The sequence below is a fragment of the Dendrobates tinctorius genome, unplaced genomic scaffold (assembly GCF_039654945.1).
Source record: "Dendrobates tinctorius isolate UK_male_01 unplaced genomic scaffold, ASM3965494v1 ptg000222l, whole genome shotgun sequence".
NCBI lineage: Eukaryota > Metazoa > Chordata > Amphibia > Anura > Dendrobatidae > Dendrobates > Dendrobates tinctorius.
Window position 1 is genome coordinate 2,907,907 of NW_027361889.1, and position 26,530 is coordinate 2,934,436.

Sequence of the window (26,530 nt, forward strand, 5' to 3'; positions counted from 1 at the left end):
TCAGTCCAGGGGAAGGAAAAAAAAAAGATTTCTCTGATAAGATACGGTACATTACAAAGTTGCTCAATTTTTGCAATGTACTGCTTATTAAAATGCTCAGCCGTTCTTGAGATATTAACACTTTATTTTTCTTTGGTCTACCGCTGATTACCTTGGAGACCAACCACCGCTGCTCGACAGCAGAACATGCGCAGTGCTTACAAGCTCTCTTTCTCTTGAGCCTATAAGCATTGTTTTAAGTTTAGCTAGACTTGCTAAAACTCGCTATTACAAAATAATAATTCTGGCTAGCTTTAGTAAGAAGTTTACAAATCTAAACAGCAGCGGTGGTCGGTCTCCTGGGTAACGAGCTGTAAACTAAGAAGAGTATTAATATCTCAAGAACCGCTGCAAATTTTAATAAGCAGTAAATTGCAAAAGGGCTTGTTTTTAAGATCAGTATCCAACAATACCTATTTATGAAGATAAGAATAACCCTTTAATGATACATTTTTAAATTTATAGGGAACATTCAGGGACTGTCAATTTTTTAAGGGGCCTTTTATCAAAGGGACACTTGGTGAGGAAGGAGGGGGATTACTGGTTTAAGTTGTCCAATACTTTCCTTGTGTTGGGACCATGTAAATATTAATCTTATTAGGTGTCTTAATTGCACATCCAAAAAGTTGCTTAGATAATGTAGTTGCATTCTGTCTGGCGGTCTTTCTTTGGATAAACTGCAGTTTTTGTTTAAAGAGGGGTCCGGATATGTCCTGACAGCAGCTTGCACTAAAGTTGTAGCTTTTTATTTTCAATGCATTTTTTTTTATAATAGTCAAAATAAATATTACTTCTTGTATAATCCCCCTAATGCCCATAAGGTCATTAGGACATAGCAAAAACTAGGTAATCCACTCTCGGGTTGTCTGCCGCTTAATCCTGGTTTCGCCACCTGCTGTGCGTCTGCTGAACACTACAGTTGGAATAGCAGCAGACGTCTCTCTTATTTTCATACTTATGAAGATTGCCTTTTACTTATAGCAATGTAGGCTTTTCTCAACATGAATTTTACCATTTTAGTAGGGAAATATTAAAATGCAGAACTGCATCTGTTCCTGGAGCCTAAAAGCAGCAGGGTCCCAGGAGTGAAACGTACGTCCCGTCTTGTACAATGTGGTTACAGTAACTGTTTTCAGCCCTAGACCTGCATCTACCAACGTACATAAGTCTGCAGTCACACAGAATGATTTTAGACATGGGCTCGGAGCTTGGACAACTCCTTTAACCTGCAAGTTATTTTCCCTTTACTAGAAAGAGGGAAAAAACCCACAATGTTTAAGAAACCATTGAGTGATTTGGGAAAAAGGATATTTGACCTGCAAAAGAACGTAGGGAATTCTTCCACAATTTTGTAATGCTGCAAGATAAAATCATTCGGATGACCAGTACTTATATATATGATATTGGGTCGCCCGCCAGGGCGGTGGGGTACTCGGTACCGGGCCGATATCTCAAAGGGGAGTGTCATAGTAGCGGTGACCCGGTCCGTGGCCCTGGCGCCCATGTAAAAGGGGTTGAGAGTGGCTGATGATTAAAGTTTCTTAGTGGATGATACGTGACGCCACCTGTGGTGTTAGGCAATGAAGGTGTTAAGCCGACGCTGCAGACAGATCCTCTAGGACAGATGGTGGGGTGCAGCAATGATGGTGTAGCCCTCCACAGGCAGGGCTGTAGTCCCAGGGCAGAGTAGATGAAGAGGGTAGGTGTTGAGGAAGAGGGTGTAGTGTTTAGCACAGAGATGTAGCAGTGCTGGAGAGTTTGCAGGAAAAAGCCAAGGACACAATAGGGTGCAGTTTCTTTTACCTTTACTTTTCTAGGCAAATGCAGTCCAGAGTCCAGATTACAGATGGCACAGGAGCTGGCTAGCCTGGAAGCAACTTAGGAATCTCTCTATGCAGATGGGTTGTGTAGCCTCCATCCTAGCGCTTATTTTTAGGTACTTGCAGTACTGTGTTACACTGAAGTTCCACTTGCTTATTCTCTTTAGAACTCCCTTGTATGGCAGACAGCTGTAGCCTTCTTCTTCTGGCTCACACGTCGATGTTGTGTCTCTGAGTCTTATGTGGGAATAGAGCATTTACAGCTTCCTATTCATCCGGTTTCTGTTGCAGGACCATCATTGTCCGTACAGCCTTGGAGACCGGGCTCCAGATCATGCGCTATAGCTGGGAATGAGCCTGAACTCTCTGCTCAATCTCCCAGCTCTTCTCCTCACATCCACACACGTTGCCCTCCTTACACAAACTCCTAATTTTCCCTTCCTGGCCCCCAGAGAGCAGCTCTTCCCTCAGTTTTGGGTTCAGAGCTCCCTCTGCTGGCCTGGAGTGGGAGCTGTGTTGTGTGTTGTAATTAACTGCCAGAGAGATCCTTTATTGCTTCCAAGCATGACATCACACTCCCTAGGAGGAAGGTAATGCCATTGTGGCGACCATACTCCTGGGGGCGCCATAATATCTTTAAGAAGCAGCCTCAGATTGTCAATCATAACCTTAATATGTTCCCTGAAATTGGAACAATGGGGTTTTATATATCACGCTTGAATAAAATATCACTAAGATTCACGCCTAATAATAAATCTTCCATGTGTTTTACAAACTGAAATCTACTCCATCTACATAGTGAAATAAATTAAAGTAATTATTCAGGGTGTTGAAATTGACTGCTCTCCTGTATCCAAGCCCCTTATATCTAAAGGTAACCTATCAGCTGATTTATGCTGCCCAATGAAGATCTAACCAGGGACCATAGGCGGAGACCAGACTTGCCTAGCGCTCTTCCCACCGCTGCCATAGGTGATTGACAGGTCTATCCTATAGAGGGATACCTGTCAATCAACTGGAGCGGCGCTGGGACAAGCCGGCCTGGGGAGGAGCTGGACTAGTCTCCTCTCTGGCTATAGTCCCCATCCAGATCTTCAAACTATAATTTGCTTTGCTGCAATCGTGCAACCAGGTTCTCATTTATGCTGCCCATGGTTTAGGCAGTATGAATCTGCCAACATAGGGACAGACATATCATTGATGTAACCTGTGCAGGCGCACTGGGATCCTCTACATAAGGGAGCCCACTTCTACCTCTAAAGCAGGTGGAACTGTGCATTATTATGAGCTATTGGGCTGCAAAGGGCCCATATATTGTCCTTACACAAGGGCCCTCTTCTGTGTCTGCCTCTGAGCTAACAGGTTGCCTTTTACCTAAACCTAACCAATCATTTTGCTCCATTCTTTTCAATAGAACCTGATATGACTTTACATAAAATCTTGATTTACAATATTCTACTGTTGTACATGTAGAGGTCATATGCAGACCGATATGCTTCCATAGATATCTCTGATCCATGCCATGATACTACCTTCCATCTGTCCCCCTACTTCTCAAAAACAATCATTCAGTAGGTAAGCAAGAAGTACAGGACAGAAGGAAGTATGACTGGAGAATCAGACTACACAAGGATTGTTTGTAGTCTGTTACCATGGAGACACTCAAGTTTCTAAAGAAGCTGTGTCTACTTCAAACTTTAGCTAACAAATGGCCAATCATCTTAATCCTTTTTTTTGCAATGTTATCATATCCACAAAAATGGTATTTTTTTCCCTTCCAGAATAAAAGGCAATCTGTGAAGCTAATATTAAATCATGGAGAATTATTCTACATTTTTATATACATGGATGGTAATTTAGAAGCAATGTGTCATCTGTCAGGGCTACATCTGCAATATGGTTTTTCATACTGTGTTGCTGCATTTAAAACAAACAGTTTACAGTGGAATCCTTCTCAGTATGTTGTTTATATTCTCAAAGAATTTTAAACACCTACCACAAATTGCTGAAAATTAATAATTTGTTGTTTTTAGTTGCAATTTTTCTTGGATATTTTTTTTTTAGCTAGAGAAAATGCATTAACTATCTAACTAGGTCCAAAAGTATTTTTTGTCTCTTTTTGAGAGTGATGAAGATTGAAGAAAGGAAGTTGAAAATATATTTTTGTTTTTTGAAGAAGTCAGAACTAATCAAATGAAAAAAGTTTTTATTTAAAAAAAAATAAATTCTTAAAAGGGTCAACAGTGTTGATGTCGCTATGGATGGTACATTCCCTAATTTGTTCATACAATACTACAAAAATATGTTTTCATTCACCTAGAAACATTGCTATACTTGTCCACAGGTTCTGCCTGGTATTGCAGCTCAGCTTCTTTGCTGTGAATTTGGCTGAGCTGGAATACCAAGCACAACCAAAGAGGATTTGCACATTTTTCATAACAATCCAAAAATGTGTTTCGACTTCTTGGCAACTTTTTTGAACTACTTTTGAGATTGCATAAAGAGGACCTGTCTCTTGCTCCAAAAATTAAGTTAAATACCTTGTAAATACCCCTGAGCTCCCCTAATTCAGTCACTTTTTTCCGTTTTGGACTGCGACACTCTATTGAAGAGATATTCAAGTTTATTGCTTTTGCAGAGCAGTATGTGAAATTTCTGTTTGTAGCTCAACTGGACTTCTTTAGAATCTACTCTTCGGCATATGCTTTTACGCTTCCCTCCCAGATGCTGACAATCACAGGTCAGCAGCTGATCCCAGCAGTCTCAGACGCTGCTGAGTTGTGATTGTCAGGATCTGGGAGGGGTGAAAGCACACTACGTTTGAAAAAACTCTGAAGAAACGCTCAGTTGAACTTCAAGCGGAAATTTCTCATGTTGCTCCCAAAAGCAACAAATGCAAATATCTATGCAATGGGAGCACGGTAGCATATAACAGAAGAAAGCTGCAGAATCGGTTGAGCTCAGGGATTTTACAAGATATTTAGCTAATTTTGTTGGAAAAATTGACAGGTCCTCTTTTACGTGTAAAACAAGGTTTAGGCATTTTTAATAAATGAAGCTCATTGTGTTGCATTGACGGATGTCTCAGAAAGTAAAGAAACAACCATATAACATGGAAACGCTATAGTAGATGGTGATCAAATTTTAGACACTAACTTGTTAGGCTACGTCACCAACATGGTGGTTATCTTGAATTCTGAGATCTTGGATTGAACTTCAGTTTTTCACATGCAAAGGCTGCTGTATCACACATCAAACAGGTAGAGAATATCACTTGAAAGACAATGATATGCTTCATGTTACTATAACTTTATTCATTCTCATGTTGGGACACAGATATTTATTTTGTACGGGTAATGGGAGGCCTGTCTGGGTGGCATTGGCTGAAATCTTCTGCAATAAAACGTCCTCAAAATGAGGACTGTCTACACCTTCTGCTTGTGATAACGCCATCCTTCACTTGGGCTGTGCAGGAGAAAAATCCCTGTACTAACATAAGAATTAATTTTTGGAGAAATTTTCTACCAGTTTACTGTGCCACATACCTACTTTTTGAAAAACTAATGAATCCAAGATGATGGTATTCAAGATGACTGGCATACAATTCCAATTCTAGCGTGTGGACAGTCAAATATCTGATAAATGTACTGTATGTAGAGTAGGAACTAGTAAAATTGTTCAGTGTTTTTAATTCTCATTGAATTTCACAAAAAAAAATAGATATAAAAAAAAATGGATTCCGTGCCACTCACAAGTTCCACCGATGCCGCACCCCACCATCTGGACTTCTGTAACATCCAACCGGCGTCTTCTTTCCTCCATGCACTTCCCCCTTCCGACAGCAAATTTACTGAGATTCCAATTTGGCAATGTGCTCAGTTTTAGTAGGAAAATAAGTTTGTCATTGACGATGTAGTATACTGCCTCGTCTCTCAAGAACCTAAAGCATAGGGTAACAAGAAAAAATAATGTGCTCCTTATTGATCAGATTTCGGGCGACGTACATTGTGACGCCCAAGGGCTACTTGTCGCTAGAAGACACATTGCAGAGTGAAGATGCCTGAAGAGAATATTGTGCATTGTAAGAAAAAGTGGCCAAATGGAGCAGAGAACCAGGGTGGGCTGGAATGGCGATGGGTCAGGTGAAAGGCGAGGTGAGTATTCATTTTTATTTTTTATACCCTATGTTAATTATACTTTTGGGTCTGGAGAAACCTTTAGAGTATAATAACAAATATTCAATTCGCATACAATATCCTCAACTGAAATCCAATTTCTATGCCAAATTTGAGTGAATTTGCCAAATCAGAATCTCAACTAATTGGCTCATTACTAATTCGGGAGAATGTGCCTCTCATGTTTGCTATATCAATCTCCATCTGCAACTCAATATTGGGCTGGTATATAAAACATCTAAGCCTTACCAGAAATTCTGTACGTTACAAAATGTAAGATGCCTTACTCCGAATAATGTTTTAGCGAACGGAATTTTTTCTTTAAAGTATCTGAGAAAAAAAATGAAATGGCATCAAACGGTAAAATTCTCAGCTTCACATCCAGCGTGAAACCTCAGTCTACTGATTACCGAGGAACCTGAAATGTGAGAAATATTAGAGTTGGCCGTCGGGTCTCTATATTTCAGATGCTGACATGATCCTGCTGAGCTTTTGGCTGACAGCTCGGCCATGTGCAATACACCTGGGCACCATGTTGTCTTTTTCTCATTGTCTTCAAAGTATTTCTGGCAAAACGGCAGCCTCCTCCGAGACCGTTGATATTAACATGCCGAGAACAAGGATCGGGTTGCATTTATTTGGAGTAGAGTGGAAATTACATGCATTGTATATGATCTGAAAGCCTCTGCTCCCAAGTTCTATATTATAATATGAGACAACAGTCGGTGATTATCAGGGATGATGGCACAGTGTGTGTGTCACCTTTAGAAAAGGTCAATCTCCATTTCATTTTAATAAGGGTACCTAGAAGGAATAAAGGGATATTTATAGCTAATTAGCCAACTTTTTTGTTACTTTGTGATTTCCTTTGTCATTTTGAATAGTAATTGATTTGCACCAGTTTCGGGGACTATTATATAGAAATAATTGTCTGTCGGCTCAAAGGTGATAAAGCTCTTCTCCAGGGTGGAAACTTCCAGGTATTTATTACAACTTCTCAAAGATTAAAATTGATTGCTGTAAAGAAAAAGGGTACCTGTCATCTCTGTAATGTATAAAACACAAAGTTTGGATTTCGTGTCAATCACCACGTCGAATCCACATGGCTCCAGTGACCGCGGTTGGGCCAGAAGTCATGACGTCCTATTCTTGATTGCTGAGGTTTGTGATTGGCTGCACCAGTTAAGTGACTGAAACGGGACAACATCAGATGCACAGCCCATTCCAGGCTTCAGACTTAAAGTGTTCTAAGGACGGGACATCATCACTTCCTGTCTTGGTCAAGAGAACCAGAGCATTTTACGATGCAGCCACAACAGTTCAATATGGGGAATACAGCATCACTTATTATTTTAGACTTTAAATGTCCTGTCGGGGAATTTTTAATTTAACCTCGACAACCCCTTTATGTCCGTACATGCAAACACTCATCATGAGTGTGTGTAAGGAGCAGGCTCAAGAGTAGAGCTTTCTCCATTCCTGGTAGCCACCATCTAACTCCAACAGCTGAGCTCCACTTGCTGCTAGCATGGTAAATGCCACCATCAGTCTCTGCAAGAAGAGCACGCTTCTTAACTAATTATGCACCTTTTATGACTGCCATGCGCCTCGGCCAAAAATGTTACTCAAGCCATGGTCTGGAATATATTTATGGTGCATTTTACACCACCAAAATGTAAATTTTGATCAATTTGCTATGCAGGCTTCGCTAAACCCCTTCCTACCCAAGCTCCACCACGGTGGAGCTGGCAAGAACTTGCGTAAGAATCCCATAAGTCACTAAATTTTTGCGCCACTTGGTTGCACAATAATTTTGCCACATTTCAAGGTGTTTCACCAGAAAGCACCTTGATGAAACGTAGCCCGTAGTTTGTAAAATCATGGGTAGTGGAGATACAATATATTTTTTACTGTATTTTCTTCTCCTTAGTTTCACAATTAACAGTGAGTAACATTTTGCCCTTTGTAATTCTCTTCTAATGAAAACCCGATGAATTAAATTAGATCACCGTGACGGCTAATTACTGTTATACTGGAAATGTGAAGCCTTTTGACTAATGAGGTTATATACAGAGATCAGGTATTTTTATCATCCCGGAGAAAGTGCGTCTGATTACTTACGCCTAGCAAATGTACGTGAGGCTCAATAGAAGCTATCATAGGTTACAAATACATCCCTGAGCTACTGTTCTCCTAATGAAATGATGGACAAAGGGATGATCTACAGCAGCTAGTTGTACTACCATTACATTTACAGTTGGCGTCTTGTCGCCATAGGTTGTGCTCTTGTTTTAGTGTTGCACTTGTATTTATGAATGACCTCAATATATTCTATCACCTGTTCTAAATGACAAGTTCTGCTTAGGTATTATGGTCTCAGCACTTAAAGGGGAAAAGCAAAATAGTCTTCTGATACATCACAAATACAGTAATGTGGAGTTGAAATGTATTTTCTGTATTCTGATATTGATGGCCGGTTATTAGAGTTGGTGGGAATTGATTTTCACCTCCCTTTTCATCGTCCACTACTGTAATCTGTGGCCTCCGCATGGAAGCTGGAGAACCGCCTCTTACCTGTTGACAGCAACAGCTCTTCTATTGATTAGCCAGCCTGGCGCGATGTCATCATTGCAGTGTGACGCACATGTGACGTCGCACCAGGTTGGCAAATCAAAAGCGGCGGTGCAACGGAACACTATTATGGTCAATTGAATGGGACGAGCGAATAAATTTCCACCAACTCTTTGGATATCAATATCAGATTGGTGGAGGTCTGACCCATGGAGTCCCCATGATCAGCTTGGCCAGATGTAGACAGTCTATAAAGCCGGTAGACCACTGCTCTGTACATGGTACAAGGGCATTATTGGGTACTGTAGCTCATCTGAAGTACCTACGTTCAGTCACGACACAGTGTACTAAGCTGTAGCTCTGTACAATATGTTTATTCATCCACTACTGGAGCTGCAAATGGTTGATCATGGGGGGCGGCAGATGTTGGACCACCATTTATCTAATATTGATATCAAAATCTATTCAATCCCTTAAGTCTAGGCTAGTGATGAGGTTAATGGACTGAGCAAGTAAAAGGTTTAAGGTCACCTTTTTTGGTTATCCAAGGTGAAAAGGGGATTATGCCAACATCCTTAGGGGTCTAGGGTTGTGAACGAGTTTACTGTGATACCCATAGAGCAGAGGTCTCTAAAATTGGCTTGTAATTTACAAAACATTGAAGACAACAGGTGATGTTGAGCCAAACTTATGAGACAGATGCTTATGACTTGTCCCTAAGTTCTAATAAAGCTATAAGTTGTGAGGGGGATCATATATGCGAGGGTCGATATGTGTCCCCCAGGATGTGCATGAAATCGTTTTAAAGCCACTGGAGTACATATCAGTCACAGATATAGCTGTGGTTGCAGTGCCGAATAAAAGCAACTTTGGTCTTGGACAAACTATTTGCCTAAGGCAGATTTAAGAAAACCCGGCATGGCCTTTCATTTTTGGAGCGAACTACAGGATGGTAATGGGTCTTACAAGTGGCCCATAGCCACAGATTCCATTTAAAATGGTTGGGTGTGTCAGTGTTTGTTTGCAAGCTGCAGAGCAGGTGGCTTTGCAACAACCAGCTTGTGCGAGGTAACACAATAACACAAAGCCAAGGGCAGCAAATGCCTGACGCCCCCCCTGCGTAACACGGCGGTGCAATCGCCCACGGCAACCGATCTCAGATATGGACTGTCTTGACACCTCGGCTGCAATCCGGAGGATACCATTTGCTTGCCATTTGTGAGTTTCTTTGGACATTAAAGACTTTTGCGTTGAACTTTTATGTGGTCCCTGCCCATCTGTTGCACTGCACCAACACCGCTGCACTACAATGTACTTTATATTGGTATTATCAGTGCAAAATAGTATCTGAAGCTGCCAACAACTGAGAAACCCTATGCAGGTGTTAAACGTGGCTGGATGGGACGTACTAACTTTAGTGTCTAGGGCAGTGAGAGGATTAATGTCTTCATTCATGGTAGTCTAAGATAGTGGATGTGTTTGTGGTAACAGCCTTAGGTTGATTAAGATTGTGTGTATGGTGGGAGTATTAAAGGGAAGCTACCATCAGAAGTAAAAAAAAAAGAAAAAGTCTTGAAAGTTTCACACTGGTCACTGGGGCTTTTGAGACTGTAACTTCCAGTTGTTTCAGGAAACTGTAGGTACGTGTGCCGACTGGGGGGTGGTCCCTATTTCGCCGTGAACAGACTGGAGACAGAAACCGGTGTACATTCAACAGGTCATCTTTATTGGCTGTCCTCCCGACGACCACAGCAGCATGACACCTTCCGTACACACATGCCCGAGTACCTTTCACCTTCTTCTCTTCCTAAATTGACGTCCCTCGCGGTTCTATCGCTGTGGCTGCCCTAGGCCTACCACCACAGCGCTTCACCTGACCTCCTGCTCTTTGGCCTTCTTCTGTGAGATGATGTCAGGGATCCAGACAGAAAGCCCGGTATAGGCCGCGGAGCCTGCCGAGTAGGCCGCGGCCGCAACCGAGAGCGGGGCAGAGGCGGCCGCAGGCACCAGCGATAGGCCGCAGCAGGGTCCGAGAGTGGGGCAGAGGCGGCCGCGGGCACTGGTGAGTAGGCTTCGAAGAAGCGAAACGCGCGTTGGGGCGACGGGGAAGCCAGCGCCATACACTTTAATCATGTAAGTGCCTTCTTGGAAACATCATTTTATTCACATACTTCTTTTGGGTACATACTTTAATGCACTATGGTTTAGGTACTTAGTAATAGCTGAGTAGTACAATGTGTATACCTAGGATCCATATGGACTTGTTGATTGGTTATGCCTGTTTCCATTGTGAAAAGTTATTTTCAGTTCAGATGCATTTTTATGGATGTAACCCCAATATGTGTTATTGATATAGCACATGTATAATGTTCTTTATGCACTTATTTAATTAGTATATGCTATTCTGGGCAATTGTGCAATATATGCTCCCTATTTGGATAGCAGTGTTCTTATTTTACTAGTGTTCTTCATTAAGTAATGTATATTATGCTATTGCATTCAATAAAATTTGTATATTTGGCAATTTATACTTATTTCTTGTGGTGTATGAATTGAATTTTGAGTTTTTGCCTTAATAATATTTATTGGGTTGTGTTGGTTTAAAGTCCTTTTTGTTCAAGGTTCTTCTGATTAAAGCCAGCAATCTAAAACACAGTCCAATTTTGTAATCCTCAGCGGTAAATCTTCAACCCGTTCAGCTTGGGTCCTTTGTATTTTTGGCGCGGTCTCACAGCTGGCATTGGTGGATTAGGGGGTGATGATCCTGCCGACTACGCCAATTGTAGACACATGTGCTGACTGGGGGGTGGTCCCTTTTTCACCGCGAACAGACTGGAGACAGAAACCGGTGTACATTCAACAGGTCCTCTTTATTGGCCGTCCTCCCGACAACCACAGCAGCACGACCACTTCCGTACACACAGGCCCAGGTACCTTTCACCTTCTTCTCTTCCTAAATTGATGTCCCTCGCGGTTCTATCGCTGTGCCTGCCCTAGGCCTGCCACCACAGCGCTTCGCCTGTCCGAGTCCGTCCGTCTGATACCCCCGGGCTTCCTCTGTCCTGCGCCTCTCCTGTCAGGGCCACCCCCCCGACTGTCTCTTTTTCCAGTCCCTTCCCGGAGTTCTTCCTCTGTCTCTTCCTCCTTCAGTCTCCTCCTCTGCTGAACTCCTCCTCCTGGACTGGCTTCCTTCTGGAACTCTCTCCCCCTTTAAATTCCCCTCCCTGGGAATTCCCCTCTGGAGTCCCTGTAACTCCATCCACCATGACTATGCGGTTTCCTAGCCTTAAGCTGCTGTTAAGCCCTTTATTCACTGCTCTCTGCCTCCATCTTGTGGCCAAACCTTAGTACTGCACTGTCTCCATTTTCCTGCTGTTCTTGGTCTCCCTAGTGGTCAAAGCCCAGTAGTTCACCATCTTTCACTGTCTGTAGCTGTCTCCCCACATGTCCATACAAATTCACGTCACGTATATCTAATGCATATCTTATATTCACTTTCCTGCTTCAGACAGGTCCATAGGTCAGTCCACTTCCCTACAAAACAACACATGTACTGTACATAGCCACAATGAACTGACTCAGACCCTGTGTTTAATTTTGAAGCTTCTAATGAACATGAGCATAGGTCATTGAGAAACTCTGACATTGCCTATTTTTATTGGTGCATCTTGTGTTATCAGCTGGGGTTACATGTCATCGTTCTCTGCCCCTACATTTTGCTGCTCTGAGATTAGGTGGCAAAACCCTAGTGACAATGTAATGAGATGGACATACTGCTCATGTTCCCCCTTGAAGATACACATATTGTGTATTATGACATGCATTATTAGTGATAGATTGTATTTATCCTCACAGTAGGGAGAGTTGGGGTTAATGTTTAGTTCTAGTCCAGAGTGGGAGGGGCTGAGGTGAAGGGTCAGAGACAGTTTCCTATCAGGCATACATATAAAGCCCAACGTGCAACAGAACCAGACCAAAGGTCTGACTAGTCAGCAGAGCTGCATGATGTGGGTGTGGAGCGCCCACCAGGGCCGTGGGGATATTCGGTACCGGGCCGGTTCTTAAGGGGATGTGTCACGGCAGCAGTAACCCTGTCCGTGGCCCTGGGCGTCCAATGAAAAATGATGATTAAAGGGGAAATAAAGTTTATTAGAGAAGGTTTGTGACGCTATAGTATGTGTGCCGACTGGGGGTGGTCCCTTTTGGCTGCGAGACGGACTGACGACAAACACAGAAGCTTGTTCAACCAGGTCCAACTTTATTGGGTGTCCTCTTGACATCCACAGCCAACACGACAGCTGCTGCTCCCAGTATCTGTAGCCCTCTATACAGGCCCACTAATTCCAAGATTGTAGACACCTATGATGCTAATTAATGGACACACCTTGATTTAACATGTCCCTTTTGTCACATTATTTTCAGGGGTATCATCATTTTTGTCCAGGCCTATTTCATGAGTTTTATTATTTTTGAAATTCTGTGGAAGCATGGATGAAAAGCAATGTCTGATTTTCATTTGTTCATTTTTATAGATTTTTTATTTATCATTGCTTTTCAAAGATTCAAGCTATTTCTGTCACCATTGTGGGTTTTTATGTCATTAAATGAGGGGTACCAACAATTTTGACCACATGTGTATGTACCCACTGTCTACTGTATATAACCATCCCTAACTTAAGTTCAGTACAAATTTTATTTGAAACTGGTGGTCTCCCTCATTGAATTGTAAAACATTTGGTCCTGGCCAACCAGCAATGTTGGCTACATGCAGCCTGCACGGGCATAATGCCCTGACGGCACAAGCCCACATACCCTGCCAGAACCCCCATTTTCATGTAACATGCCGGGCCAAGAGAGATGATCACCTCGGCCACAGCTATCTCCACATGCCACATTGCATTACAACAGATTCCCTTTAAAAGGAACCTTACTTACTGGTCAACAGGATGAGATGCGGAGAGATGATCTCTCTCTAGTGAGTATATTGGTGTAAACTGGGTTCAGGAGGAGGGGAAAATTTAGATTTTTTTGCTTTGGAGAACCATTTGCTTTTTTATTTAATTGCCAGGGAAAATAATTAAACTCTATTAGGAAAAACGAGGGTGAAAAAGAGAGAAGACCGCTGGTTGTGAATGCCACAGTAACACGTGAATTATACCAGAAAGTTCTGTGTATTAAAAATAATGAGATTTTCTTTCATCTAAGTGGAGAGCCTTGTAACCTGATTTTCGCTTCAGATATTTAAGTAAACGATGATATCAATATTCATTTCATAAGAGATCAAGTTTAATCATTGAACTAATTAATTTCTTTCATTTTATCCAAAGGGCAACCAAGATGTCCACACTACTAGAGATTAAAAGCAGCGTCCTAAGACAAGTGCAAAATCGTCAGTCTTTTCGCCGAAGAGCAGAGACTGAGTCAAGCACGCCAACGCAGGAGACCGGCAAGGTGCCAAGTGCTGTCAGGTAAAAGCGTCAAAGACTTAATATAATCTGAATTTATATGTTCGCCCTTCATAAGACAACTGTTAGTGGTCTAAATAAGGAAAAGCGGATGAGCTTTCTGTACGAGGTCTGGAAGGAAAGCCACAGGTGATGTGCAGTCATAAAATATGTATGTCTACTCCGAGTGATCAAACTGTGTGTTTATGTTGGAGCGGCGGCGTGTAGCTGTGATCCTCGGGGATGTGTCCAGTTCAGATGGTGGAGACAAGAGTCTCTCAGATTTACATGCAGCTGAAACTGCCATGGAATTGTATCTCAGAAGATATTAAGGAAGTGCATGTCACGTCCAAGACAAATACAACCTGAAGCTTATTGCTGGAGAATTCTACAAGCAGAGAAAAAAGAGCATACACAGTGGAGGCGAGAGTATAGGATAGTCCTTGTCAGGGGTGGAACTATAATAGGTGCAGGGATGGCAATTGCACCCAGGTTTGGCGCCTAGGGGGCCCAAAAGGTCCCTTTGGCCCCAATGAAAGACCATTAATATTAAAGGCTAATCCTACTTGGGGGGGGGGGAGGGTATTTATAATTAATAGAAGACTTTACAAACAACGTAAAATTTTATGTTCAAGTAGTACTAATGGGGAAACATTCTATGTAACCACATACTCCTAAAGAAAAGAATTTACACATTTCTAAATAAATGGTGACCAGGGTGCCGCTCTGAGCTCATTAATGTTCACCTAGTTTTCACTGCTGGAATATTACAGATTGTGAGCATCACGGCACTGCGTGTTGTGCCGCTAATCGCTCGCTTTTCATAGCTCACTCATGATATTCCCACTCTGGCGTATAACACTACAATGATATAAAAACGGTCTTTTCTCGAAAGTGGATGGTAAAGCCAATGTAAATAGTGTGATTAACTGTACTGCGTCTTAATTAGGAAAGTGCAGCTTCTGTGACTGGCAAATTATAGATGATGGCAGAGAAACGCCTGGGAGGGAGATTGATGATTAAAAAAAAAAAAACAACAATTTTTGTAAACTTGCATATTAATTGTCAATAATTTGAAAATGTACATTAACTTTGAAAATAATAAAGTTGTTTGATTTATGATTTTAAAAAAGTATTAATATTATATAAAATATATTTTGCCACCTAATTTGAGAGCAGAGTAATGTAGAGACAGAGACCACGATTCCAGCGATGTGTCACTGAGCTGCTCGTTGTAGATTTGACAAAATCACTGTTTTATCAGGATGAGATTATCAACATGGAACTAGTAAATCTGCTGCCAGGTAATCCTCATATTCATGAGCTCTGTATACCTCCGCCCCAATCGCTGATTGGCAGCTTTCTGTGTACACTCTGCATAGGCAGAAAGCAGCCATTCTATGGTGTGGGCAGAGTTTATATAGAGTTCAGCATTCCGAGGACTGCTAGATCTGCAGCAGATAGAACAGTGGTTTTCTCAAAATTGCAGAAGGAAGCCAAGTAAGTGACAAGGGTGAAATTAGGGTCTCTGCCCCTACTTCAATGACAAAAAAATGGTTATAGATTCCACTTACCAACAGTAAAGTTCGTAATATAGGCATGTTTATCCAGTAGAAGACAAAAGGACCGCACTCAACGGGCTGGTGAAGAAATATCGCTATTTTATTGGCACATGCAATACATGTTGGCCAGGGGAGTGATATCAGGAGTGGAAATAGAACTGACAACGGTCGTTTCGCGCTGTATCAGCGTTTCAACGGGTCATGCTGATACAGCGCGAAACGGCCGTTGTCAGGTCTATTTCCACTCCTGTTATCACTCCCCTGACCAACATGTATTGCATGTGCCAATAAAATAGCGATATTTCTTCACCAGCCCGTTGAGTGCGGTCCTTTTGTCTACTACTGGATTCATTCATCGCTGTGGTTTTCCAGGACCAGCACCCGCAGCTGCAGGCAACCAGCGTTCCGAACACTGCACACCACCTGATTCCACCACGGTAACAGCGGTGCCATCACTGTTTGTTTTCTTTTTTTGTTTATGTCCTGCCTTGGATTTTTTTTCAAAGGGAATCTCTCACCAGGTTTTGTCTACCCCATCTAACATTTAGCATCTTAAACTATCCTGTTACTCTGGCATACCATAGATTGATCACTTTGGAACTTTAATTTCAGGGAAAAAGGCTCCCATGCTATCATAATAAGTTGTAAAATCTAGAAAGAGATATCCTAACAAGTGTCCAATTTCCCTGCAGTGCCTCCATAGGCAAAATGAGGCATTACACAGTTTCCATAGAAAACACTCACCATTAAATGGGTTGTCCACTTTGGATAGTTCCCCTGGGCCCCTGATCGATCGTAGTTAGATTTAAACTGTGGGGGGGGGGAATATTGCAGAAAAAAACATTTCCATTTCCCTATAGTGCCTCCACAGGTGAAATGAGACATTACACATTTTGTTCTAGAAATCAGCAGGCTGTTTGTGTATTTGCATGGGAATTCTGAGTCCTCCAGAGCAAGAGACGTTCTTTGTAGTCACTCTCCACTGTGATAGTTTGTTGGCTTTCAATACGCAGGTTTTTTACTTATTCATATTCATTTAATAAGGTATTGAAAGTATTTTTCACAGTAGACAACCTTTGTAACATATACAGTAAATATTGTACACTGTATGTCATTGTCATCTATCATTTTATCCTAAGTAGTTGCGTATTTTTCCTTGTTTTTGATATTTCAGGAAAGTTTTTTTGCTTTTTTTTTACACTTTTGTCTGTTGTCTGCGTCTTTCTGCGGAGTGAGATTTGGAGCTGTCATAACGAACAAAAGCTGCTTACCTCCTCTGTACTTTTTAGTAGTATGTAATTTAGCCTAGTGCGTAATTGCAGCCTTCATTTCTAATAACAGGTTTTATGGCATTGAGGAGCTAAATAAATATGTTAAATCGGTTACCCATTTTTCCTACAATCTATTTCGGCTATTTCAATCATGCTCATGTTGTGTATGAGAAAACGTATGGTCACCAAACTTTATGATGCTAATTAGGATACATTGTCACCGATACATTTGCAGATTCCAACAGTTCTATGACTATGTGAAGGTTGCAAATGGAGAATGTGAATATTCTGACTGTTTCAGGCCGCGTGACTATACAGAAGGCCTGGTGGCATGGAGGAGCCAAAGTGGTGGTTTTCATGGGTGGTGAGGGCTTCATGTAGGCACAGATCAGTGATCTCATGAAATAAGTCACCCAATTAATGATTATCCCAGCCGATCTAGAACAATAGTGACTCAAGGGCGGACGAGGACATGCCATTAGTACAATCTGTGCAGCCGCCTAGGGGACCAAAAGGTAATGGGGCACACTCCTCCCTCCAAAACAGGTGGAATTGTGCATTACAATGAGCTGTTCAACTACAAAGGACCCATATATTGTTTTTACCCCCAGGCACCTTCATGTCATGTCTATGTCCAACTCATTCTTTCCCGGACCATCCAGGAGGCTGACAGAAAAAGGGGAAACCACCCTGACTCCTAGAAAAGTTGGCAAATGTCTGACACTGAGAGAGCCTACTGAAACCTTCTGGGAAACAGCTCATCATCATTATCAGATGGGGCTTAGGCATCCAGTTACACATTGAGGAGGTGAGAAATGGGGTATGGAGAGGTGTGGATTCTAAAATGAGTTTGGGTATGGGTAGAAAATTTGGGCAACAAGCTTCACAGACCACATACAGAAATGACGTCCGTAAACGTCAAGTAAGAGGCAGCTACCGATCAGTGAGGAAGAGGAGTAGTCAAAAGTCAAAATCCGGGTGTCAGACACTGAAGCAAATAAATATGAAAAGTGGCAAGACAGAAGGAAGAGTCCAGGAATAGAACACGGCCATACACAGAAAATCAACTATAGGCGGGAGGATAATGGGCAGAGTGTATATCTCTCCCAGAGAGTTCTAGGCTGGTTTTTATTGGAGTAATCAGGAGGATTTGGTAGTTTGACTCATCACTCCCACTCCCGCTTCAGTATGGGTAGTAGCCAGGTCTTCTGAGAGAGGTCGTCTCATTACAGACACCGAAAAGTCTGAATGAAAAACTTCAGAGAGACACAGCAGAGGCCAACTGCTTGGGAATTATTTCGCATTGTTCACACTTGCCTTTAGGTTATCAGTCTTTTTTTCTCTTTGCTCGGCTCCAGCCAGATGTCTAGCTATCTATCTCTCCTAATCCTGACTTCTATTCTATAGCCAGCATTATTTCCAAGCTTTGTCCAGCTTGCTGGTTATCAACACCTAACTATGTAACATATAAGTTGCCAACTGCTCAGTGCTGTTCATATCCTGTATCTGCAATCAAGGCAATGCATTTCTTCAAGCAAATTTCCAGTTTGCCTATACTTCACTGCTTTCTTGCAGTTAGCTATTTACTCAGTACTAGTCCTAGTATTGCTGCTGTTAACCACTGTCCTGCTGGAAGATATCAGACTACATTTACTTTTCTGTCACTCTTCTATTTACGGTAACCATTGCCTTGATGGAAGATACCAGGCTGTATTCCTGTTATTAATTGCTTCCCTTCTGGAAGATACCAGTTTCCTATGTGGACCTGGCTCTATTTTATCTGTGATACCTGCTCCACTTGTATCACAACTGTATTGTCAGGTTACCCGGGACCAGGGCTCCTTCCCTGTCCCTAACACTAGGGGGTGCCCTAACTCGCACTGTTCCCCAAGTTACTTCTGAAGGTGAAGATGCCGGGGCCATGTGCCTTACTTTATTTCCTGAATCTGCCCTCCTTCTGTACCCTTCCCCCACCTAGGGAAGAGGGGAGTAGTTGTGCACGGTACTACACCAACCATACGACCAAGGTAACATGAACAGGGATAACGGAAAATACCAGGCATACCACCACCTTTGTGTGGTCTCAGATGCCTGTTTGTCTGTGACTGAGCGCCTTTCTGATGCCAGTCATGCTACCTGAGAATATTGCATGACCTGAAGGTCTTTGCAGGTCCTTAAATCTCTACCTAAATTGTGTCCAACTGTATATGTGTTCTGAGGGTGTAGATGCAGTTGAAGTTGGGAATACCCCGGACCTCCTGAGAAAGCAGAACAGTTCCCCTAATTTGTGACTGTCCTGCAAGATCCAGGGTGGTTGGGAGGTATGATAGACTGACAGTATATCAGGTTAAAGGCAAAAGAATGAACAGACTTGTTGACACTCGGGCACCATTTGAGTAAACCATTGATGAAATACAGCCCCTACAGTGGTTATTGAGGATGCGCTCCATCTTTCTATGGACTTTGAGTGCTTTACAGATCTCCAGTATTGGTAATAGCTACTTCTAACCCTCACCCTCCATTCTTTTTCCTTCTGTGCGGTCTGTGTTAATGATAGTTTTCAGGATAAACTACTTTTCCCCTTTTCAATTGAATCAGAAAGACCAGATTGAGCACCGTTATCGGTCTAGCCCATATGGTCCAATTAGAGTCTATAAATTGGATAAGACAATGTTCATTCTGTGATACTGCCTCTATATCAACAATCTATGGAGCCTTTCGAAGCCACCGGACTACAGAGATCTCCTTTGTTGTTGATTTTTAATTCTCATTATAGGTATTTTTAAAACATTTTTTGGTGGTTTCAGAGATCATCAAACAGGCAATTATTTAAATGATCCTGATACCAGGAGCCTTATCATAATAGAGACCGGGTAGACAAAAATGTGGAGGAATTCTGCTTTTTATCCGAATACATATCAATATGGAAAAACCTTATTTCTGACCTTTGGCCATAAGGGGATGTGACAGAAGACAACTCTGAGTATCTGATAATAGATTTTGTGGTGATGATGATAATGATATAATGTAACAAAATACTTTTTTACTGTTCTATAAAAACAAGCTAATATATATATGTAATTATCCAAGAGTCGCTAGTGCAAACATCTTACTCTTTTTATTAAAAAGCAAAACTGTTTCCAATCCACTAACAGCAAGTAGCAATCTTGAAAATGGTAATAAATTGAAATAGAAAGTATACAGAAAGTTAAAACTATTTATACAATATGTCCAATATTGCATAAGCAAGATTTAAATGGATTATCCAGGGATCTCCAATTTCTGCTTTATTTTCACACAGCTAGGTCTAAGATGGGTGTGAAGGGGCTGGCTGACTGGCTCATTTCAATAATAAAACCAGCACCCTTCTCTGTCTATGCATCAGCTGAGAGATCGGCGGGAGCAAGTGCCTGGCAGCTTTTCAAAGTATGTTTGGAGTAAAACATGCCTGTCTGCAATCGGACAGTTAGGCTCTAATTCATGATGCCGGTGATTCAGGCACCATGATTAGAATGACGGGTCCCTTTTAACCATATAGACACCTTGGCACTGATGGTTAATTTTCTTTCTAAATGTTAAATTTAAGAAATTTCAAGCAGTCTTCATTGGAAAAAAAAAATCCTATCATTTTGCTGCTGCAGAGTCTGTGAAACTACTGTACATGGCTGGTTGTGCTGCTCAGTAGTGTAACTAGAGTCCGATGGGCCATGGTGCAAAATTTGGACAGTGCCCCCACCACCCCGCATGTTTGTCAGATGTATGGACCCCTGTAGTGTTCTAATTCCTATAAGGACATGAGTTGCCCGCCCCCCTCATCCATTATATAGTAATGTCATCCTGGGCCCCTTCCAGGCATAAATGCCCTCCATCATGGTCCCTTTCCTGCTATATGCTCCCCATCCTTGTATATATGTCCCCTATCCTTGCATATGTTCCCCTATCCTGGTATATACTCCTCATCCTTGTATATGTCCCCTTTTCTGTTATATATGTCCCTCATCTTGTTATATGTCCCTCTTTTTAATGCATATGTTCACCGGTCCTGGTATATGTTCCCCTATCCTGGTATATGTCCCCCATCTTGGTACATGTCCCCCCATTCTGCCGGCACCACAGTTGTTGAATGCATTGAAAAAAATAAATAAATGCTGCTACTCACCTTCCCTGTGCGCCCATGCCACGTTTCGCCGTCTTCTGAAGACTGATTTCAGCATCCAAGCGACGGGAGCGCGCCTCCAGTCACGTACACACCAACATCAGTTGCTGATTGGCCCGTAGCGTGTATTGCGGCGCACGAACCTGGCGACCTCGTGCACTGCAATACACTTCAGCTGGATGTGCATCCGCACGTCCAGCTGAAGTAAGGGCTGGCGTCAGCAGGCCCCTCCTCACCCTCGTTCGTTATGGGTGCTGGCAGGGACTAATAGGAGCAGTTCACACAGCAAACGCTGCAAAAGAAGAAGTAATTTTTTGAGGGCTACAGAAGAAGAAATCGCTTCAGGGAATGAATGCTTTTATATAAAAGCTAATGTGTTGGTCTATCTACGACAGTGGTTTCCAACCTGTATGTCTCCAGTTTTCACAAAACTATAATTCCCAGGGTATGGAGGCTGTACTTTTCTGGGAGGTGACTGGTTGGAAACCTTATTTTGAGACCTTCTATCCAAGGGAAAACACAATAAAATGTGAAATTTGAAAGCATTGGTATACCCCCTCCTTGGTACTGCTGTATCTGTGCTGATGAGATTTGATGATTTTTAGTTCTTCTATCCCAATTATTTTAAAAGTTTGTCCAGTCTGTTTGTGTCTCCATTAGTACAAAATAACAGATTATTTTGTTCTTAGTTGAGATTACTTCTATAATCTATTGTTATATTTAGTTGTGACCCCATTTACTTGTAGAGTTCTATGTAATAGCTTGTATTGTTTAGTTTTGTTTTGTTCACATTTTGAAAGTCACCAAGGAAAACCTCCTACTTTTAATTGTGAATTGGATACGGATTGGCCAAGTGTATGAAAAATCATCAATTTCACATCCAGAAAATTAGACAATTTTCATCTGTATTGCATCCCAGTGTTATCCATGTATCGTCCGTATGTCTGTTTTTTACATCTCTATGTCAGCCGTTTTTATACATCAGCAGTAAATGAAATTTATAGACCAAAAATTATTTCTTATGTTAATAATTGCAGTGTAAAAAAAATTCAATACAGACTATTCGAATGGTTTCCTTTTTTTTTGTACTCCCATGGACTTGAATAGGCAATCCTCAACTGAAATATGGAAGAGACTAACGCATTTTGCAATCTTTTCTTTTTCTTCACTCAGACAGAATCCATCCAGAAATTTCGCGATTGTCTGTAAAAATAGAGCACTTCTTTGTCCTGTACGCAATAAAAAAAATGTAAGGAGCCTGTGATTTTTTTGGAAACTTATGCAGATTTTTTTACTGTAATTATCGTGATTTCACAGTTCATAGTGAACGCAGCTGATATCTTCATAGAATTATGGGCGTAGACATGTATCACTGATATTCAAAATGATTTATTATGGTTTTCCAGTGTGTCCATAAAAAATACTATCTAAGCGTGATCTTTTTTGGTAAAGCTGTCCAGCAAAAAAAATAAAAAAGTCAAGTTGGCAACCCTGCACACGGATTGCACACGGATGCGGTGAGTTTGCTTGATAGACTTGTATGGATGATTTTAATCCGTGACTCGGATCAAAATCAGCCAAAAATCAAAGATTTTTTTTAACTTTTTAATTTAGTTACACACACAGGCTGCGGTCAAACACTTATTTTGACCGGCCACATAGACTATAACTGGTATGTGTCATATTTGTGAAAAGTATGGATAGAACATGTACATAATCCACAGATGTCAGAATAAGGCTATAGTACAATAAGTTCATATATAAGAAATTCTAAAATAAGGTAAAAACTTCCCAAAGAGATTAATATATGCCATAGTTGGGAGTGTGTAGACTTCTCGCTCATTTGACAACTGGATAGGCGTAAAATTCACTTATATGCTGATTAAGAGGACTGTCCAAGACCAGAAAAGAGGACATGCTTGTTTTCCAGAATTTGTGCCATTCCAGTTTCACTCACCAGAAAGAGGATGACCTGCAAAACAAAGAACAGTAAGTCCAAATTCAGACATCTGTGTATCACGGTCTGAGTGAGGACCGCGATGCATGGACTGACCACAGGTCTCCTGACCCAAACATGCCAGCCTCATACATGCCAGGAGACCAGCGGACAATTTGTGCATTTTACTCTGACTATGATATACGAATATTTGAATTCTGCCATAGTTCTGCTCAAACTAGAGACTGTAGCGCTTGAAACCACTGGTATGGATCAATCCCTCACCTAAAGTCCATATATTACAGAAGACCACAGCAGACTTCAATTTTCAAGTGATTTTCTTGTTTCTTCACCCCAAGCTTAGCTCAATAATGACAAAGGCTTTTTACTGAGTTGAAGCATCATATACAGTGGCATGTAAAAGTTTGGGTGCCACTGGTCAAAATGACTGTTTTTGTGAAAAGTTAAGCAACTTGGAGATGAAATGATCTCTAAAAGGTCTAAATTAAAAGATGACACCTTTACCTTGGATCTCAGGCAAAAAAATCATATTTTACATTTTAAAAATTACAAAAAGGAAAATGAGCCGATGCAAAAGTTTGGGCACTCTGTATGGTTAATTCCTAGTAGCACCCTCTTTTGAAATTATCACAGCTTGTAAATGCTTTTTGTTGCCAGACAAAAGTCTCTAAATTCTTGTTTGAGGGATTTTCATCCTTTCTTCCTTGGAAAATTCTTCCTGTTCTGTGAGATTCCTGGGTCGTCTTGCATGCACTGCTATTTTGAGGTCTAGCCGCAGATTTTCAATGATGTTTATATCAGGGGATTGTGAGGGCCATTGTAAAACCTTCAGCTTATGCTTTTTGTAATCTATTGTGGATTTTGATGTGTGTGTTTAGGATCAGTATCCATTTGTAGAAGCCATCCTCTTTTCAACTTCAGCTTTTGTTCTGATGGTGTTATGTTTGCATCAAGAATTTGTTGAAATTTCATTGAACCCATTCTTCCCTCTTCCCATGAAATGTTCCCCATGCCATTGGCTGCAACATAACCCTGAAGCATGTTTAATCCAAGATGTTCTTTTCCTGAAATTCTGTGCCCCTTTTTCTCCACACATACCTTTGATCATTGTGGCCAAAGAGTTCTATTTTAACCTCAACGGTCCACAGGACTTGTTTCCAAAATGTATAAGGCTTGTTTGGATGTTCTTTTACATACTTCTGACACTGAATTTTATGGTGAGGATGGATGAGAGGTTTTCTTCTGATGGCTTTTCCTTAAAGGCCATATTTGTGCAGGTGTCTCTGAACAGTAGAACAATGTACCACAACTCCAGACTCTGCTAAATCTTTCTGAAGGTCTTTTGCAGTCAAGCAGAGTTTCTGATTTGTCACTCTAGCAATCCTACAAACATCTGTCACTGAAATTTTGCTTGGTCTTCCAGACCTTTTCTTGATCTTCACTGTTCCTGTTAACTGTCATTTCTTAATTACATTTTACAACTGAGGAAAGGGAAGCTTGAAAACATTTTGCTATCTTCTTCTAGCCTTCTCCTACCTTGTGGGCCTCTACCATTTTCATTTTCAGAGTGCTAGGCAGCTGCTTAGAAGAGTCCATGGCTGCTGTTTTTTGGCACAAGGTTAGAGGAGGCTGGGTTTTTATAAAGTTGGGAAATTTGCATCACCTGGCCCTTCCTAACGATGATCATGAGCAAGCCATAAACCTAACAGGATAATAAAGGTCTGAAACCTTAGTCAAAATTATCTGAGCACACAAATTTTGACGAGTACCCAGTCTTTTGCATCTAGCCATTTCCCTTTTTGTAATTCTTAAAATGAAAAAAATATATATTTTTTGCCTAAAACACAAAGGAAATGTGTAATTTTTTAACTTTATACCTTTTAGAGATAATTTCATCTTCAACATACTTAATTGTTCAAAATACCGTATATATTCGAATATAAGCCGAGATTTTCAGCCCGTTTTTTTGGGCTGAAAGTCCCCCTCTCGGCTTATATTCGAGTCATATACACCGGGGGGTCGGAGGGGGAGGGGGGGCGGAGGTGTCAGGTCATACTTACCCGTCCTGACGCTGTCTCTTGAGCCCCCAGCTTCTCCGCGCTCTCTCTTCCTGTCTTCAGCGGTCACGTGGTACCGCTCATTAAAACTCATGAATATGCGCATATTCATGAGTTTTAATGAGCGGTATCACAAGACCGCTGAATGCAGGAAGAGAGAGCGCGGAGAAGCTGGGGACTCAAGCGACAGCGTCAGGACGGGTAAGTATAGCGATACTCACCTGTCCTGCGTCCATGGCTGCTTGCTGCTGTCTGTCATCGGTCAGTGACTTCAGACAGCAGAGGGCGCGGTGACGTGATTAGTGCGCGCCGCGCCCCCTGCAGTCTGAACGTCACTGACCGATGACATGGCAGATAGTGGTGAGCAGCCATGGACGCAGGACAGGTGAGTATCTGACACCCAGCGACGGAGAGGTGAGTATGTAATTTTTTTTATTTTTACATGCAGCAGCACATGGGGGAATAATCTAAGGAGCTTCTTATGGGGGCAGTATATGGGGGAACAATCTATGGAGCTTCTTATGGGGGCAGCATATGGGGGAACAATATGGAGCTTCTTATGGGGGCAGCATATGGGGGAATAATCTATGGAGCTTCTTATGGGGGCAGAATATGGGGGAATAATCTATGGAGCTTCTTATTGGGCAGTATATGGGGGAACGATCTATGGAGCTTTTTATGGGGGCAGCATATGGGGGAATAATCTATGGAGCTTCTTCTGGGGACACCATATGGGGGAATAATCTCTGGAGCATTTCCCACCCTAGGCTTATACTCGAGTCAATAAGTTTTCCCAGTTTTTTGTGGCAAAATTAGGGGGGTCGGCTTATACTCGGGTCGGCTTATACTCGAGTATATACGGTAATAGTAATTTGACCAGGGTGCCCAAACTTTTAAATTACACTGTATGTTCCCAAATCTCTTGAGAAATTAAGTCTGTGTGCTGTTGCCTTCTGTGAAATATGGACTTGTAAAACTGGATACAGACCATGGACAGATGTGGCACTGTTTATCGGGGAAAAATAAGTAGACATTTTTTGCCTAATCCCCCGAAAATGAAAGGCACATCTAATTTGCGTGAATTTCACAATGGCAGCTCGGTAGTGTTTATGGCCCCCATGTGTCTGTATGCACACCTGATGAAAGAGTGGATGGTGCCCTGAAGGATGTCTTCCCAGATCTTTAACAAAGTATGTGAGCCCCTGGACTGTCTGTGGCTCTAGCTGTTGGGTCGCCCTCCCAGGGCTGTGAGGTACTCGGTACCGAGCCGGTGTCAGCGGGATGTGTCACAGCAGCGGTGACCCGGTGACCCGTGGCCCTGGGTGCCTAAGTAATGGGGAAATTGAAATGGTGGAATGTAGTTGATTATATGAATAGTTTGTGACGCCACCTGTGGTGTTCGGCAAGTGAGATGTTAAGCCGACGCTGCTTGCAGATCCTCTGGGACTGGTGGTGTGTTGCAGCCAAGATGGTGAAGC

The 26,530-nt window shown here is 41.9% G+C and overlaps 1 protein-coding gene across 1 annotated transcript in view; it reads left to right on the plus strand.

Moving 5' to 3' along the window:
* The window catches only part of BAIAP3 (BAI1 associated protein 3), a 277,420-nt gene that overhangs the window by 73,629 nt on the left and 177,261 nt on the right, over positions 1-26,530 (plus strand). The window contains exon 2 of the mRNA XM_073555195.1: positions 13,933-14,073. Within this exon, the coding sequence (XP_073411296.1) occupies positions 13,933-14,073 (141 nt within the window). The remainder of the gene's footprint in view (positions 1-13,932; positions 14,074-26,530) is intronic.